The sequence below is a fragment of the Oryctolagus cuniculus genome, chromosome 1 (genome assembly GCF_051225735.1).
Source record: "Oryctolagus cuniculus isolate XC-2025 breed Fujian yellow rabbit chromosome 1, ASM5122573v1, whole genome shotgun sequence".
NCBI lineage: Eukaryota > Metazoa > Chordata > Mammalia > Lagomorpha > Leporidae > Oryctolagus > Oryctolagus cuniculus.
Genome location: NC_142867.1, coordinates 51,498,648 through 51,514,032, shown reverse-complemented (window position 1 = coordinate 51,514,032; position 15,385 = coordinate 51,498,648). Strand labels below are relative to the sequence as shown.

Sequence of the window (15,385 nt, the reverse complement as noted above, 5' to 3'; positions counted from 1 at the left end):
GTGCTGACCCCAGAAATATTTTTGCCAGCCCCAGAAATATTTTTAAATTTAATGCTTTTATCATTGAAGGTCCTTAATATAATTATCTTATTTCTTTTTAACTTTCAAAAATAGATTTATTTAATTTTATTTGAAAGGCATAGTGACAGAGAGAGATGGAAGAGTCTTCCCCACTGGTTCACTCCCCAGATGCCCAAAACAGCCAAGGTTAGACCAGGCCAAAGCCAGGAACCAGGAACCTCAGCTGGGTCTCCCACATGGGATGCAGAGTCCCAACTACTTGAATCATCACTTGCTGCTTCCAGGATGTGCTTAGCAGGAAGGTGAAATCAGAAACAGAGCCTAAATTCGAACCCAAGCACTCTGGTATGGTATGCAGGTGTCTCAACTGGTATTTTAACTGCCATGCCAAACGTCTGTACCTATCCTTATTTTTAACTGAACATTAAATTTGTACATATATATGGGACACAGTGAAACGTTTCAATACATGTATACATTGTGTTATGGACAATCTGGATAACCACATTTATTTTCTTTTCCATGGATTTTGAGCTGGAATGCTAGTTTTTATTGTGTGGCACAGAAAGTGCCATTGCTTGGGAAAAAATGTTATTCCATAATAAACAGTTAGTAGTTGCTCTTATTTTAAATAGCATCTCTAGAAGTTACTTGACACTTGATTTTGCTGTCTCAGTTTCTTTCACACTATAGTAGTCAATTCAGTTCTAATTCCATGACTTTGCTTCTTCTGTGAAATTTAATACACAGAAAATTGGTGTTTAGTGGTCCTCTACTTTGTGAAGTTTTTCTAAAAATGTAAATTTATCTGTATGTTTAAAGTTTTTAAAAAAAGTCACTTTGCTTATGCAAGACATGAAACTTTAGAATATTTTGTCTTATCAGTTTAGGGTAGCAGGATGATCCCTAGGGAATCTAATTTTTAATAGACAAGAGGTTCCCAGTATCTTTGTTTTCTTAATTTTAAACTCAGTTATCATGACAAAACATGTTTACTCAACTAATGCCTAGCAATGTCAAATAGATACTGCTGGCAATTTGAATAATTTCCATCTGACAAATAAAAATGACAACCTTTCATTTTAAGTAAATTAGTTTGTATAAATTTATTTGTAAGATTATTGGTTACCTCAAATCTACTTTGATGCTTTCTGTTTATTTTCTTGAATACTTGTATCTTGTAAATTTAACTTTCAGTTCTAAAATAAAGGCAGGTAGGGACCTTGGTCAGTGTATCTCTGTTAATATTTCAGTCTATCTGTAAAAAGGAACTTCACACAAGTGATAAGTAAACATTCTTAGAAATACCTGTGCTACTTTCCTGTATACTTTTTTTTAAAAAAAGATTTATTTATTTATTTGAGAGGTAGAGTTATAGACAGACAGGGAGAGACAGAAAGTCTTCCATCTGCTGGTTCACTTCCCAGATGGCCTCAATGGCTAGAGCTGCGCCGATCCGAAACCAGAAGCCAGGACTTCTTCAGATCTCTCACTCTGTCACTGTAGAAAAGCTGTGGAGTTCTTGTCTTTGTGCAAGAAAGAATTTAGGCATGAGACAGAGAGCAGTGGAAAGCAAAGTAGCAAGGTTTATTAGGGGTAGGACATCTGTAAGAACAGATGGTTCCTCTCCAGACAGAACCTGAGACAGTGCTGCTTGGTTTACATTTAGGCTGGGGTTTTTAAGAGAATGGGTCTTGGCTTCCTGCCTTTCCTCTTCCACCCTCCTTTTTCTCCTCCAGAACAAAGAACTTGTTGGGTATAAATAGGAAAAATTCAGTTTACCACCGAGGTTGCCAGGGGAAGTCTTGCTGGTGTTGGCCAAAGGCTTCTCTCTAGGGTGCCTGCCTTAGAGGAAGGATGTTCATCAGGCCAGGTAGAAGGGGCTGGACTGGGACTGCCTGGAAGGTTATCAGGGACTAGGCAGGACTTTGAAATGCAGATGCTGGGTACAGATGCTGGACTGTTGCAGATGTCATTTTCCTTAGGCCTTTCTCACACACATAGGCTAATTTCTAACTTCCTCCCTAACAACTCCAGTGCAGGGGCCCAAGCACTTGGGCCATCTTCCACTGCTTTCCCAGACCATTACCAGGGAGCTGGATTGGAAGTGGAACAGCTGGGACTTGAACTGGCACCCATATGGGATGACGGGGCCGCAGAGGCTAAGCCCACTCTGCCACAGTACCGGCCCTTCCTATATACTTTTTGTATGAAAGGCCTTTTATTGTTTTGGAGATAGCCATTTGGCAAAATCTGAGTTCTTTATTTTGGTCCTGAATCTTTACCATTTTGGTAGTGTGTTTGTGAGATTGAATAACCTAATTTCTGATTGTTGCTTGAAAGCAGTTACTGCTTTAAAGGAAAAAGCTTCATTATTTAAGGAATACGTCCATTGTGGACTTCAAATATTTCTTCTATTTTAAGTGTAAATATATAACAGGGATTAAGAAATAGGAAATAGAGACTAGAAACCCAGGAAAACAGAAAGATGCTAATACAATTAGAAAGTGCCAAGCAGTTTTTGTTGCTAGATTCTCCCCACCCCTTACTTTTGGTTTGAGGAGATAATTACATGTGAGTTTGGCTGGAAGATGGGTTGGTAGAATTATAAAGGCTTGTCTCACCTAAGACTAAATGGCTTATTTGTTTCCTTGAAGTCTACAGATATTTTAGCTGAGTAAAGTTAGGCAGAGGTAAGAAAGACAATAGTCACTCTCTGTGGTCCCTGTTTTCATTATGTGTAAAATGAGAAGATTGGAATTCTTAGCTTTAAAATTCACATCAGCTGAAAAATACTCTGTGTTAACATTAGTTAACGATGGTTTTTTTGGGGGAGGTAATGAAAAAGTCTTGATTTTGACTGTGGTGATGGCTGTACAGCTGCACATAAGACATTAATTGTATGGTGGGTGGATTGTATCTTTTTTAAATATAAATTTATTTATTTGAAAGACAGAGTGGCAGAGGCAGAGGAGAGAGAGAGAGAAAGTCTTCCATCCACTGGTTCACACGTCAAATGGCTGCAACGGCTGGAGCTGGGCCAATCTGAAGCCAGGAACCAGGAACTTCTTCCGGGTCTCCCACGAGGGTACAGAGGCCCAATCACTTGGGCCATCTTCTACTGCTTTTCCAGGCCATAGCAGAGAGCTGGATCAGAAGTGGAACAACTGGGCCTCAAACTGGCACCTGTGAGATGTGGGCACTGCAAGTAGTAGCTTTACTGTACGCCACAGTGCTGGCCCCTACATGATATTTTAACAAGATAAAAATGGCTTTGAAGGTTTGTATAAAGTGGATAGAATGTTAAAGGGAAAATTGGAAGGAGGCTATTAAAAATGATGTGATAAAAATGTGAAAACTGATTATTGATAGGGTAAAATGTGAAAAATGTAGTAAAAGTGATAGAAAAAGTGATAGAAAATTAGGAATACCTAGATCAAATTAGGTTGGAATGGAGAAGGAGAGGAGGAATTTTAAAAACTGAGCCATCTGTTCACTCGACAAACCTAGGTTTCATGAAACTAGAAAATCAGAATAGTAATACTGATCTTGTAGGACTGAAGCTCCAGCAGAGTTCCTAGCATAGTAAACATACAAACTTTTTTTTTTTTTTGACAGGCAGAATTAGACAGAGAAAGAGACAGAGTGAAAGGTCTTCCTTCCATTGGTTCACCCCCAAAATGGCCGCTACGGCCGGTGCACTGCGCCGATCCGAAGTTAGGAGCCAGGTGCCTCCCTCTGGTCTCCCATGCAGGTGCAGGGCCCAAGCACTTGGGCCATCTTCCACTGCACTCCCGGGCCACAGCAGAGAGCTGGACTGGAAAAGGAGCAACCGGGACAGAATCTGGCACCCCAACCGGGACTAGAACCCGGGGTGCCGGCGCTGCAGGCGGAGGATTAGCCTAGTGAGTCGTGGCGCCAGGCCATACAAACTTGCATTCTCTTTGGTTGCCTGTGGTTTGCTGGACTTGGGATACCTCCTTTCTTTGGTATAATTGCAGTGAAACAGAAATTTCAGGGCATTAAAAACAGATACTGATAAAAAAGTTACACCCACCATTTATTCCTTTTAAAATGCACAACTGCAACAATATTTAGATATTATCTATGATGCTCCCCATCCTTTGTCCAAAATCGGAAAGCTTCAACAGTCAGATTAGTCCTTGGACTAACTGCTGGCATTGATCATTATAATGCTGAAGGGCTAGTTAGAATAGGCAGACTGTTGAGGAGTATCAGCCTGGAACTGAGCCCCTTTAGGGAATTTTCAAACTCTTTCCCAGCAGAGTATTCTAACTCTTTTCATTACTGCTCTTGGGACAGAGATTACAGATTAATGATGAAATATATTTGTGACCTCTGCCCATGGTAAAATAACATTAGGACTCTCCTTGTATTATTTGAAAAATAAGTGTTCACTGTCTGAACACATTAAAGAGGCATAGATATCAAAAGAGGCAAGAACAGAATTCCTAAACAGAGACATTCTTGCAGAGAATGTGCCTCTGTTAGTTTTTATTTTTCTTTATATTTGACTGTTTTACCAATAAGTCTGATGTGTTTGGTTGACTTATTTGGGGGAAAAGAGCAACCTAGCCTCCTCTGAATCATAACTCAGTGGTTATTAGATTGATACACTGTTGACAGCTTGGGTTCTAGCATGATACTACTTGCACTATTGTATTGATTGATGGGGACAGTTCTAGATTTGGTCACAAAACTACCAATTTAGGCAAATCTGCCATCTCCCCAAAAGGACCTTGGCTTTTGATTTCTCTTTAAGAATATCTTTTCAGACCTAGAGCTAAGTTTGCAATCTTGATTGTAAGCCATGCATGGGATTCTATGATATTAGTATATTTTCATGTGATCCTGAATTGTTCAAGTGTCTTAGTAAGGTCTTTAAATATTGCTGTTACAAATCTAATCTCTTATTTGCTTAAAATTATCTGAAAATTTTATTACAACCCAAAAAGAAAAAAAAGATACGAGTAAAATAGAAATTATATTCCTAGAGGCTTATAATCACAGTTTCTTCAGTTATTTTTGATTTCTTTTCTTGGAATGTATAGTTCTTGGTGGAATGTAAAAACTGTATCACAAATGGCGATAAAAGTTTGCTCATGGGGCTGGCATCTTGTTAAAGTGCATCTGGTTAAAGTGCTGCCTGTGACCCCAACATAACATATGGGCATTGGGTTGCATTTCAGGTGCTCTACTTCCGGTCTAGCTTTCTGCCACCCATGTGGGCATCTGCCACCCTGGAAGAAGTTTGTGGCTCCTGACTTCAGCCTCGCCTAGCCCTGTTTGTTGCAGCTATTTGGGGAGTGGATGGAGGATTCTCTCTCTCTCTCTCTCTCTCTCTCTCGATCCCCCCCCACACACTTTCTCTTTTGCTGTAACTCTTCTTTTCAAATGAATAAATCTTGAAAGTAAATGAATTAATAAATAATAATGTGCGAAATGTAAAAATGTTCGCTCAATAGGTTAGAGAAACCAGTTGAAACCTGGGCCAAAAAATATATCTAAAAGATAGGGGAGAGAAGTAAGTAGGTGAAACTTGAAAATACCTAGAAAGAATAATACTGGTAAAATAGAGGCTATTTCACATTACACTTAGAAAATTGTTCATAGTACTTGAATTCTGTTAACACACTAATTAGATTTCAGCTACATAGATTGTTTTGTAACTCTGTGGTGGTTCTGAAAAAAAAGTAGGCACTTTACTCAATTTCAGAACATTCAAACAAACAAATAAATAAAACAGTCCTCTGAAAGTTAAAGTATAAAAAATGTTTAACACTTAGTTTTATCAGTAGCATAGAGAGATTTAAGGAATGGGTACTTGTACAGGTTAAAACTCTATGTATTTTAAATAGTATATAACTTCAATACTTTCTTATTTTGTTTCCTTAACCATGATTATTCCCCCGCTTTTTAATTTTTTATTTGAAAGAGAGAGAGAAGTGGAGAAAGAGACAGAGAGGTCTTCCATCTGTTGGTTCACTCCCCAGATGGCTGCAATGGCTGGAGCTGAGCTAATCTGAAGTAAAGAGCCAGGAACTTCTTCAGGGTCTCCCATGTGAGTGCAGGGGCCCAAGGACTTTGGCCATCTTCTACTGCTTTTCCAGGCCATAGCAGAGAGTGGGATCGGCAGAGGAGCAGCTGGGACTAGAACCTGCGCCCATAAAGGATGCTAGTGCTTCAGGCTGGGGCTTTAACCCACTATGCCACAGTGCAGGCCCCTCCCTTTTCTTTAAAATGTCTTTTTTTCTGATTCTGTACTTGACCAAAAAAATTATATACATATTATATAAAAGCTGATATATCAATACAGCTTCAGAAAATCACACCTGAGAATAGTGTTATGTTATTATTTTATTTTGAATTTATTAAGAAAAAAAAGGAATGATATGGGAAATGGTCTTTATTGAACTGACTGGCATGTTCAAGGAACAGGAGGTATACCAGTATAGTTGGAGAGGCCATTGTTCAAAGCTCAGAGTTTTTGTGTGGGCTGGGAAATGATTGAGAATGTAGACAGAGACATGACCTGATGTGACTTAAAAGTCTAAAAGGATCACTTTGACTGCTGCGTTGAACATAGATTATGGTTGGGCAAGAGGAAACAGGGGGTGTGTAGAAGGCTATAGTACTAATCTAGGCAAGAGATTATGGTGGTTTAGGCTAAAGTAAGAGCAGTGAAGATATAAGAAGAGTTCATATTTTGAAAGTATTTTTTAAAAGTAGAGATATGTTTTGAAAGTAGAGATAACCTGTTCTTTTAGCATCGTAGAAGATACTGAAATTAGAGGTTAATAAACTTGAGTTAAGATCTGGCTCTGCCCTGTGCCAGCTGACATGTGACAGAACTTAGTATCATTTAAGGGTCCAGAGAGAAAAGGAATTCACTCAAAGGTGGTTCTGATGAAAATATTTGAATAAAGAGTCTTCTTTGTGAAGATAAGTAGGGTTGAAACTAGCCCCTTTGGGAAGCTGTTAATCTCACCAGGGACTGAAAGAAGGGAAATGGTGTTTGCAGAGTTTAGTGATGGCTGAAGCTGTGAAGGGCTGGAGCTATGCCGATTCGAAGCCAGGAGCCAGGTGCCTCCTCCTGGTAAGAGCTATAATCATGAAAGAACACAGCTGTTGCCAGACACAACTGATGTGTAGGCAAGGAGTGATCTCTGTCTCCTTTCAATCTCCAGTTTCCTGCTGTTTGCTCCCGTTGGCCAAAGCTAAGCAGGAGCCTGCTGCAAGGTTACTCAAGTGATATGGAATATAAGGTCAGCCTCTGTAGGGTACAAAAAATGACAAAGAAGGAATCTTGGAAGCAAATGGAGAATAATAAGTATAACCACTAAGCCTCAACTTCTCCATATTTAAAATTGAACCACTTGCAAAATTGCTGTGATTTTTACATGCATTTTTGAGTGTTTGGCATATTGTTAGGGCATAGTAGTGTTTAGTAAATGATAAGTATAAGAAAATGTTGCATAATAGTTAACAATGCTTAATGCTTTGAAATTAAGCAGATCCATTTACATTATGTCTCTTTGCCACTTACTAGTCATGTGACTTTTGGCAGTGTCTGTTTTGTCAACTTTAAAATGGATAAATAAGATTGGCCACAGAGGCTTCTAGTAAAGATTAAGGACATGGTATATTTCAAGTCTCTAATGTAGTGCTGGTACATAGCATGCAGTGTAAGTCACTACTTCCATTATCATATTGTTTGATTAGTAGGAATAGTAAACAAGATTAGTTTCCAAGTAATACTAGTCTTCCTTCCTTATCCCCCACCCCCTGCCAACCCTCCCTCCCACATTAACCTTTTCTTCTGCTTCTTAGTGTTTCTGAATAGGTTTCTCTGTCATGTAAGGATCCAGGTTACTGTAATTTTTGTACTTTAAGCTAGAAAGCATAGCTTTAGTAAAACTTTTTGGCTGTTTATTTTGTTTTTGATTTATGTTTGATAAACACAATCAAAGAGGTAAAATAATTTTCTTTTTTGGAACTGTGTTGAAAAGTATAGAAGTAGAAAACAGTTGTAAATACTGAAATTCAATTTCATTAGCATAGATTTATATATGAAGTTCAGGAAAAATGTCACCAAAAATAATATTTCTAACAGTTAATCCAAAGGTGTACCATAATAATAATCTTATAAGTTTCACAAAAATGTAGCAGTTCTGTAAGTTTGATTTGAGGGCACATATATGCTTTTGCATTTTGGCTACAGTGGGAACAATGAAATAAAACCTCATTGACGTAATTAAACCTGATAACATCTCCTGATTTTGCTGCTGATGTTTCACTGTGGTTTTGTTGGTTTTGTAGAGTTCTGTAAAGCATGTTAGACTTGTAAACATATTCAAACAGAAACTTTTATCAGGATTCAACTTTAAAATCACAAAGAAAAAGTACATTTAAATAAAGGTATGGTCTTTGGTACACTTTATCAAATAAACTAAAAAAGACATTTAATAGTATGTACCTCCTATGTTATTTAAAGAAAATATTCCTTTTCTTTAAATTAGTTTTGAACATATAACCACAGTGTGCAAAGATACAATAATTTCTGATAGTGTATTTCTGATAGTGTAAGTTTAGAAACAGGTAGATATAATAATAGAAATTCCTAAAACCAAATTAAAATTTCTTTCTTTCTTTCTTTCTTTCTTTTTTTCTTTTCTTTTCTTTTCTTTTCTTTTCTTTTCTTTTCTTTTCTTTTCTTTTTTTTGACAGAGTTAGACAGTGAAAGAGAGAGACAGAGAGAAAGGTTTTCCTTCCGTTGGTTCACCCCCCAAATGGCTGCTATGGCTGGAGCTATGCTGATTTGAAGCCAGGAGCCAGGTGCCTCCTCCTGGTCTCCCACGTGGGTGCAGGTGCCCAAGCACTTGGGCCATCCTCCACTGCTTTCCCGGGCTACAGCAGAGAGCTAGACTGGAAGAGGAGCAACTAGGACTAGAACCCGGCACCCGTATGGGATGCCGGCGCCACAGGCGGAGGATTAACCAAGTGGGGCCACGGTGCCGGCCCCCAAATTAAAATTTTAATCAAAGTGTGTGTCTTATAAGTGTAATAGAATCATATTTTGAAAATGTGACATAATCACTCTAACTTTTTTAAAAACCGTAATTCAAAATTTAAAGTTTATATGCCTAAAATTTTGCTGATGTGGAAACAAGGCATATTACAGAGCATTTGCTATTTACATAGAACTAAAATTTTTTTAAAAACTTTGCTTTTATATAGGGAGAATGAATACTTGGACCAATATTTCTTAAATTTTTTTTTGACAGGCAGAGTGGACAGTGAAAGAGAGAGACAGAGAGAAAGGTCTTCCTTTTTCTGTTGGTTCACCCCCCAGTGGCCGCTGCGGCCGGTGCGTTGTGGCCGGTGCACCACGCTGATCCGAAGCCAAGAGCCAGGTGCTTCTCCTGGTCTCCCATGTGGGTGCAGGGCCCAAGCACTTGGGCCATCCTCCACTGCACTCCCGGGCCACAGCAGAGAGCTGGCCTGGAAGAGGAGCAACCAGGACAGAATCCGGCGCTACGATGGGGACTAGAACCCAATGTGCTGGCACCGCAGGTGGAAGAATAGCCTATTGAGCCGCAGCGCTGGCCAAATTTTTTAATATATATGTACCATCCACAATACGTTCAGTGTTCAGTGTTCATGGTAGCCATCTACCAATTTTAGGTATAAAAATTTCATCACAGTTTTTAAAAACAAAAAACAAATTTTATAACCATGTATATTATTTGTGATATATCTTTCCAGCTCAGTGATGACTGTAAATAAATTGTATTGTAGTTTCATTCTTTTTTTTTTAAAGATTTATTTATTTATTTGGGAAGCAGAGTTACAGACACAGAGAGGGAGAGACAGAGAGAAAGGTCTTCCGTTTGCTGGAAGACTTCCCAAATGGCTGCAAGGGGTGGAGCTGGGCCCATCTGAAGGCAGGAGCCAGGAGCTTCTTCTGCAGGTTCAAGGGCCCAAGAACTTGTGCCATCTTCCACAGCTTTCCTAGACCATTAGTAGAGAGCTGGATCAGAAGAAGAGCAGCCAGAACCTGAACTGGCGCTCATATGGGATGCTGGCAGTGCAGGTAGAGGCTTAACCTGCTATGCCACAGCACCGGCCCCTGTAGGTTCATTCTATATCCAATCATATTTTTGTCTTTTCTATTTCTTTTAATTAAAAAAATACACCCAAAATGGTAATTTATGAGGGAAGGTAGCAATTGTTTGTTGACTGTTGGTTTTGAATATTCAGGTTAAGCTTAGACGTCATATATATTATATAACTGTAATTATAAAGAATTTCTCAATGAAGACTACTTTTAGTGCTATATTGGTTGCTAAATTGATGAGCATTATATTTAAAAAGCATGAGATATGACAGTTCTTTGCATTTTTTTTTAAAAAAAGGTTATTTACTGTTTATTTTAAAGACAAGAGTCACAAACAGGCTGGGGAGAGATTTTCTATCTGCTGGTTTATTCTTCAAATGCCCACAACACCCAGGATTGGGCCAGGCCAAAGCTAGGAGCCTGGACTCTATTTGATTACTCCAAGCCAAGTACTTAGGCTACCGTCTTTTGCCTTCTTGGATGCACAGCAGAAAGCTGGATTGGAAGCAGAGGTGCCAGGACTGGAACTGGCACACAAATATGGGATGTGGGTGTCCCAAATGGCAGCTTAACTCACTGCACCATAACACCTGCCTCAGTTCTTTGCATTTTTTTGAAAAAAAAAAAAAAACCCTCTTTTATTATATTTGGTCCTACTTTATATTTGATTTTTAATAAATTTCTATTTGTTTCATTTTTTCACAGCAAACTGAAAAGATGTGTATGCTTTGTGGCCAGAAATGGAGTGTTTTACATTTGTACTATTTCTTTAACATTGAATCATGCCTAGTACATGTGTTTTATCCACCAGCTCTTTTCTGTGAATAAGAGCAGTGTGCAACTTATTGTCATACTGTCATTGATTTGCAAAGACTTTTGCTGCACAAATAAAGGATTTCCTTTTAGAATTGATTCTATGTCTGATTTCCCAGTCTTTATCATCATTTACAAAATAATCACTAAATAGGAAAAAAAGAAGGGATCCTTTTGGGGCAGGTGTTTGTCATAGCAGTTGGGATGCTTGCATCCCATATTGGAATTGCCTGCATTTGAATTCCACTTGTACTCCTGATTCCAGCTTCCTGCTAGTGCATACCCTGGGAGGTAGCAGGTGATGGCTGAAGTAACTGGGTCCCTGCCATGGATCTAAAAGATTCATACATTCATTTTCTCTCTTCTCTCTCTCTCTCTCTCCCTTTCAAATAAGAATTTTTTTAAAAAAAATATTTTAGCATAGGATTTTCAGTTATAAGCACATTAAAAATTTGTTATTTCTTCTCATGTGTATTATGCATTACTAAGAGTTGATTTTGACATGCCTGAATTTATTCAGCAACAAAGAAACTGCTGTATACAAATGTAACTCTTTTACATTTAATGCCTTTTCTATTCTGTGATTCCCAAAGTGTCATATGGAAAGTATGTTTTGGAAATTATTTGATCTGTTCTCTCTTTCAGCATAATATTTATCATTTGTGTTACTTGTTTCATAAATCTGTCAGCATGGTTAATCTTTTAAGTGCTTTTGCTTTGAGGACCACAGAATCTAAATGATACGTTTTTTTGTTTTGAATCTCCTGAACTATTTATTTATTATTTTTTTCTTTTTTTTTTACCCCAAAGAAACCATTTATTTAATGAGTACAAAATTCACACATACAACTTTAGGAATATAGTGATTCTCATCCTACCCACCCTTCCACCCAACCTCCTCCTCCTTCTCCCATTCCCAGTCCCACTCTCCATTAAAAAAAAATTGTTCCTTGATAGTCAAGACAAGGGCTGTTCAAGTCATTGCTTCTCAAAGTATCAATTTCACTTCTACAGATTTCCTTTTAGGTGCTTTATTAGTTATCACAGATAAGGGAAAACTGATGGTATTTGTCCCTTTGGGACTGGCTTATTTCACTATGTATAATGTTTTCCAGATTCATCCATTTTGTTGCAAATGACTGGATTTAATTTTTTTTTTTTACTGCTGTGTAGTATTGCATAGAGTACATATCCCATAATTTCTTTATCTAGTCTTCAGTTGATGGGCATTTAGGTTGATTCCATGTCTTAGCTATTGTAAATTGAGCTACAATAAACATGGCAGTGTAGATAACTCTTTTCTTTGCTTATTCATTTCCCTTGGGTAAATTCCCAGGAATGGGATGGCTGGGTCATATGGTAGGTATATATTCAGATTTCTGAGATATCTCCAAACTGATTTCCATGGTGGTTTTACCAGTTTACATTCCCACTAACAGGATTAGAAGGCCTGTTTAGTGAAATAATAACAGAAAATTTCCCCAATTTGGAGAAAGAAAGGGGCATCCAAATACAGGAAGCACAGAGAACTCCTAATAGACAGGACCAGAAAAGATCTTCACCATGACACGTTGTAGTCAAACTCTCCACAGTAAAACATAAAGAAAAGATTCTAAAATGTGCACAAGAGAAACGCCAGATTACTTTTGGAGGATCTCCAATTAGACTCACAGCAGACTTCTCATCAGAAATCCTGCAGACTAGGAAAGAATGGCGAGATATAGTCCAAGTCTTAAGAAGAAAAAGCAGTCAACCCAGAATACTATACCATGCAAAGTTCTCATTTATGAACGAAGGTGAAATAAAGACCTTCCATGACAAACAGAAACAAAGAATTTGTCACCACCCGTCCTGCCCTGCGGAAGGTACTTAAGGATGTGCTGCACACAGAAGCACAGAAACACGGTCAGTACTGAAGAAGAAGATAAAGGAAGGAAAGCTCTCAATAAAAGTACAAAGGAAATAAAAAGTAAACAATCGGAATAGTTATGAAAAATGGCAGGGCAAAGTTGTTACTTATCAAGTCACTTTGAATGTAAATGGCCTTAACTAAGACACAGACTGGCTGAATGGAATAAAAAACAAAACCCATCTATTTGCTGCCTACAAGAAACACATCTCACCTTTATTGTTTTTATCTCTTCTCTTTTAGAAACAAATATTTTCAAATTTCATAAAATAAAGCAGTATGTACTTGTATTAGAAAAATTCTGTTGGTGTATCAAAGAGGTTTTTATGCTTTGTTTGAAGTTTTTCTGGCTTCCTGTCATTATTTGATAAAGTTTGAAAGTTGATAATGTGCAGAAGTATGTAGAATGAATGAATGATCGGTCTAAAAAAAGAGAGAGAAATCAGCTTTTAGATAGTTGCTGTTATATGTCCTCATAACATTTTTGTTTTTACACATTTATATGGGATTATTATGCCTACAGGTTTATATTCTGTTTGCATTAGAGTTCTGTTCCTGATTTAGCTTTAACATTCATTTTGAGTTACTTGTTACTATTTTTATCATTACCTTAGGCTTTAGAAAACCTATGATCCACTTATTTTTATTGGTGATATAATATAATATAATTCAAATAATACAAATTAAATAGATACATGTAAACAATAACATTGAAATGGCATTTTAGCTAATGTGATTTGTAGTCTTATAGAATAATGTAGGCCTTAGGGCACGTGCCCAGCTTAATTTTGAGAATATAGTTATTAAGGGCTGCCACTGTGGCATAACAGGTAAAGCTGCCACCTGTAGTGCCGACATCCCATATGGATGCTGGTTCCAGTACCTGCTGCCTGACTTCTGATCCAGCTCTCTGCTTTGGCCTGAGAAAGCAGTGGTGGATGACCCAAGTGCTTGGGCCCCCTGCAGCTGCGTGGGAGACCCGGTGGAGGTTCTTGGCTCTTGGCTTCCATTTGGCTCAGCTCTGGCTGTTACAGCCATTTTGAGGGAGAACCAGTGGATTGAGGATCTCTGTTTTTCTCTCTGTTTCTGCCTCTGCTTCTTTGTAACTCTGACTTTCAAATAAATAAATCTTAAAATATATATATATAGAGAGAGAAGCCAGCGCCGTGGCGCAGTGAGTTAAAGTCCCAGACTGCAGCGCCAGCATCCCAAATGGGCACCGGTTCAAGTCCTGGCTGCTCCACTTCTGATCCAGCTCTCTGCTATGGCCTGGAAATGCAGTAGAAGATGGCCCAACTCCTTGGATCCCTGCACCTGTGTGGGAAACCCAGAAGAAGCTCCTGGCTCCTGGCTTCCGATCAGCTTAGCTCTGGTCGTTGCAGTCATCTGGGGAGTGAAACAGCAGATGGAAGACCTCTTTCTCTCTCTGGCTCTACCTCTCTCTACCCCTTCCTTCCTTCCTTCCTTCCTTCCTTCCTTCCTTCCTTCCTTCCTTCCTTCCTTCCTTCCTTTCTTTTGTTAAAGATTTTTATTTATTATTTATTTGAAAGTCAAAGTTACACAGAGAGAGGAGAGGCAGAGACAGAGAGAGAGGTCTTCTATCCAATGGTTCACTCTCAATTGGCTGCAATGGCCAGAGCTGCACTGATCCGAAGCCAGGAGCTTGTTCTGGGTCTCCAACGCGGGCACAGGGGCCCAAGGACCTGGGCCATTATCCACTGCTTTCCCAGGCCATAGCAGAGAGCTGGAATGGAAGTGGAGCAGCCGGGCACAGAAGTGCTTTACTGGTAAGGAAATAATTTCATCCCTTAACACTGGTTTTAAAAATGATGAAGATGGACCTTTGAAGACAAGGGAGAGAGGGGAACAATATCTGAAGATGCATGGATTTTTTTCATATTTTTTATGACTGGATGTGATTTTGGTTTTATATTCCTTTTTGTGGTAATAAGTATTTGAAAAATTAATATACCATATTTTAGTGAATTATCTGATTATTCTTTATTTTTGAATTTCATTTACAGATTAACTAAAATGTTTTGTCTAGAGATTATTTTTATTCTCACCTTCCCAATTCCTCTCCCAAATTTTAAATTAGTTCAGATATCTGCAATTGAAATGCTACATTTTATCTTTATGTTTGTTTAATTCTATTGTGTAATCAACTGAATTTCTTTTTCCAGATGATTCTTTGGGATTGGGACTTAAAGCAGTGGTGTAAACCTCATTATCAGGTAAATATGAGTTTTTATATATATTCCATTATTGCTGATATAATAATTAATATCTTTAATGAAACTTTGACATTTAAAGTTGTATCACAAGATTTCTGTGCTGTAAGATTTTTCTTTTACTTTTACTGAAATAAGTTAGCCAGAGCATTCAAGAGCTAGGTTTTAAAAAATGTCTTTTAATTTTAAGGAAAAAGAAAATTATATGAAACCAAACAATAAAATACATTTTTTTTTGGAAATACTGCAAATGTAATTTGAGTTCAGAATAGA

At 38.1% G+C, this 15,385-nt stretch overlaps 1 protein-coding gene across 5 annotated transcripts in view; it reads left to right on the top strand.

Annotated features, from left to right (window-relative positions):
• PDE3B (phosphodiesterase 3B) overlaps positions 1 to 15,385 on the top strand; it is a 182,905-nt gene that overhangs the window by 86,189 nt on the left and 81,331 nt on the right. For all 5 annotated transcript variants that reach the window (XR_016218611.1, XM_002708827.6, XM_089311016.1 and 2 more), the window contains exon 2: positions 15,065 to 15,115. Coding sequence is in view for 3 of the 5 variants with exons in the window: in XM_002708827.6 (XP_002708873.3) it covers positions 15,065 to 15,115 (51 nt within the window). In the remaining 2 variants the exon portion in view is untranslated. The remainder of the gene's footprint in view (positions 1 to 15,064; positions 15,116 to 15,385) is intronic.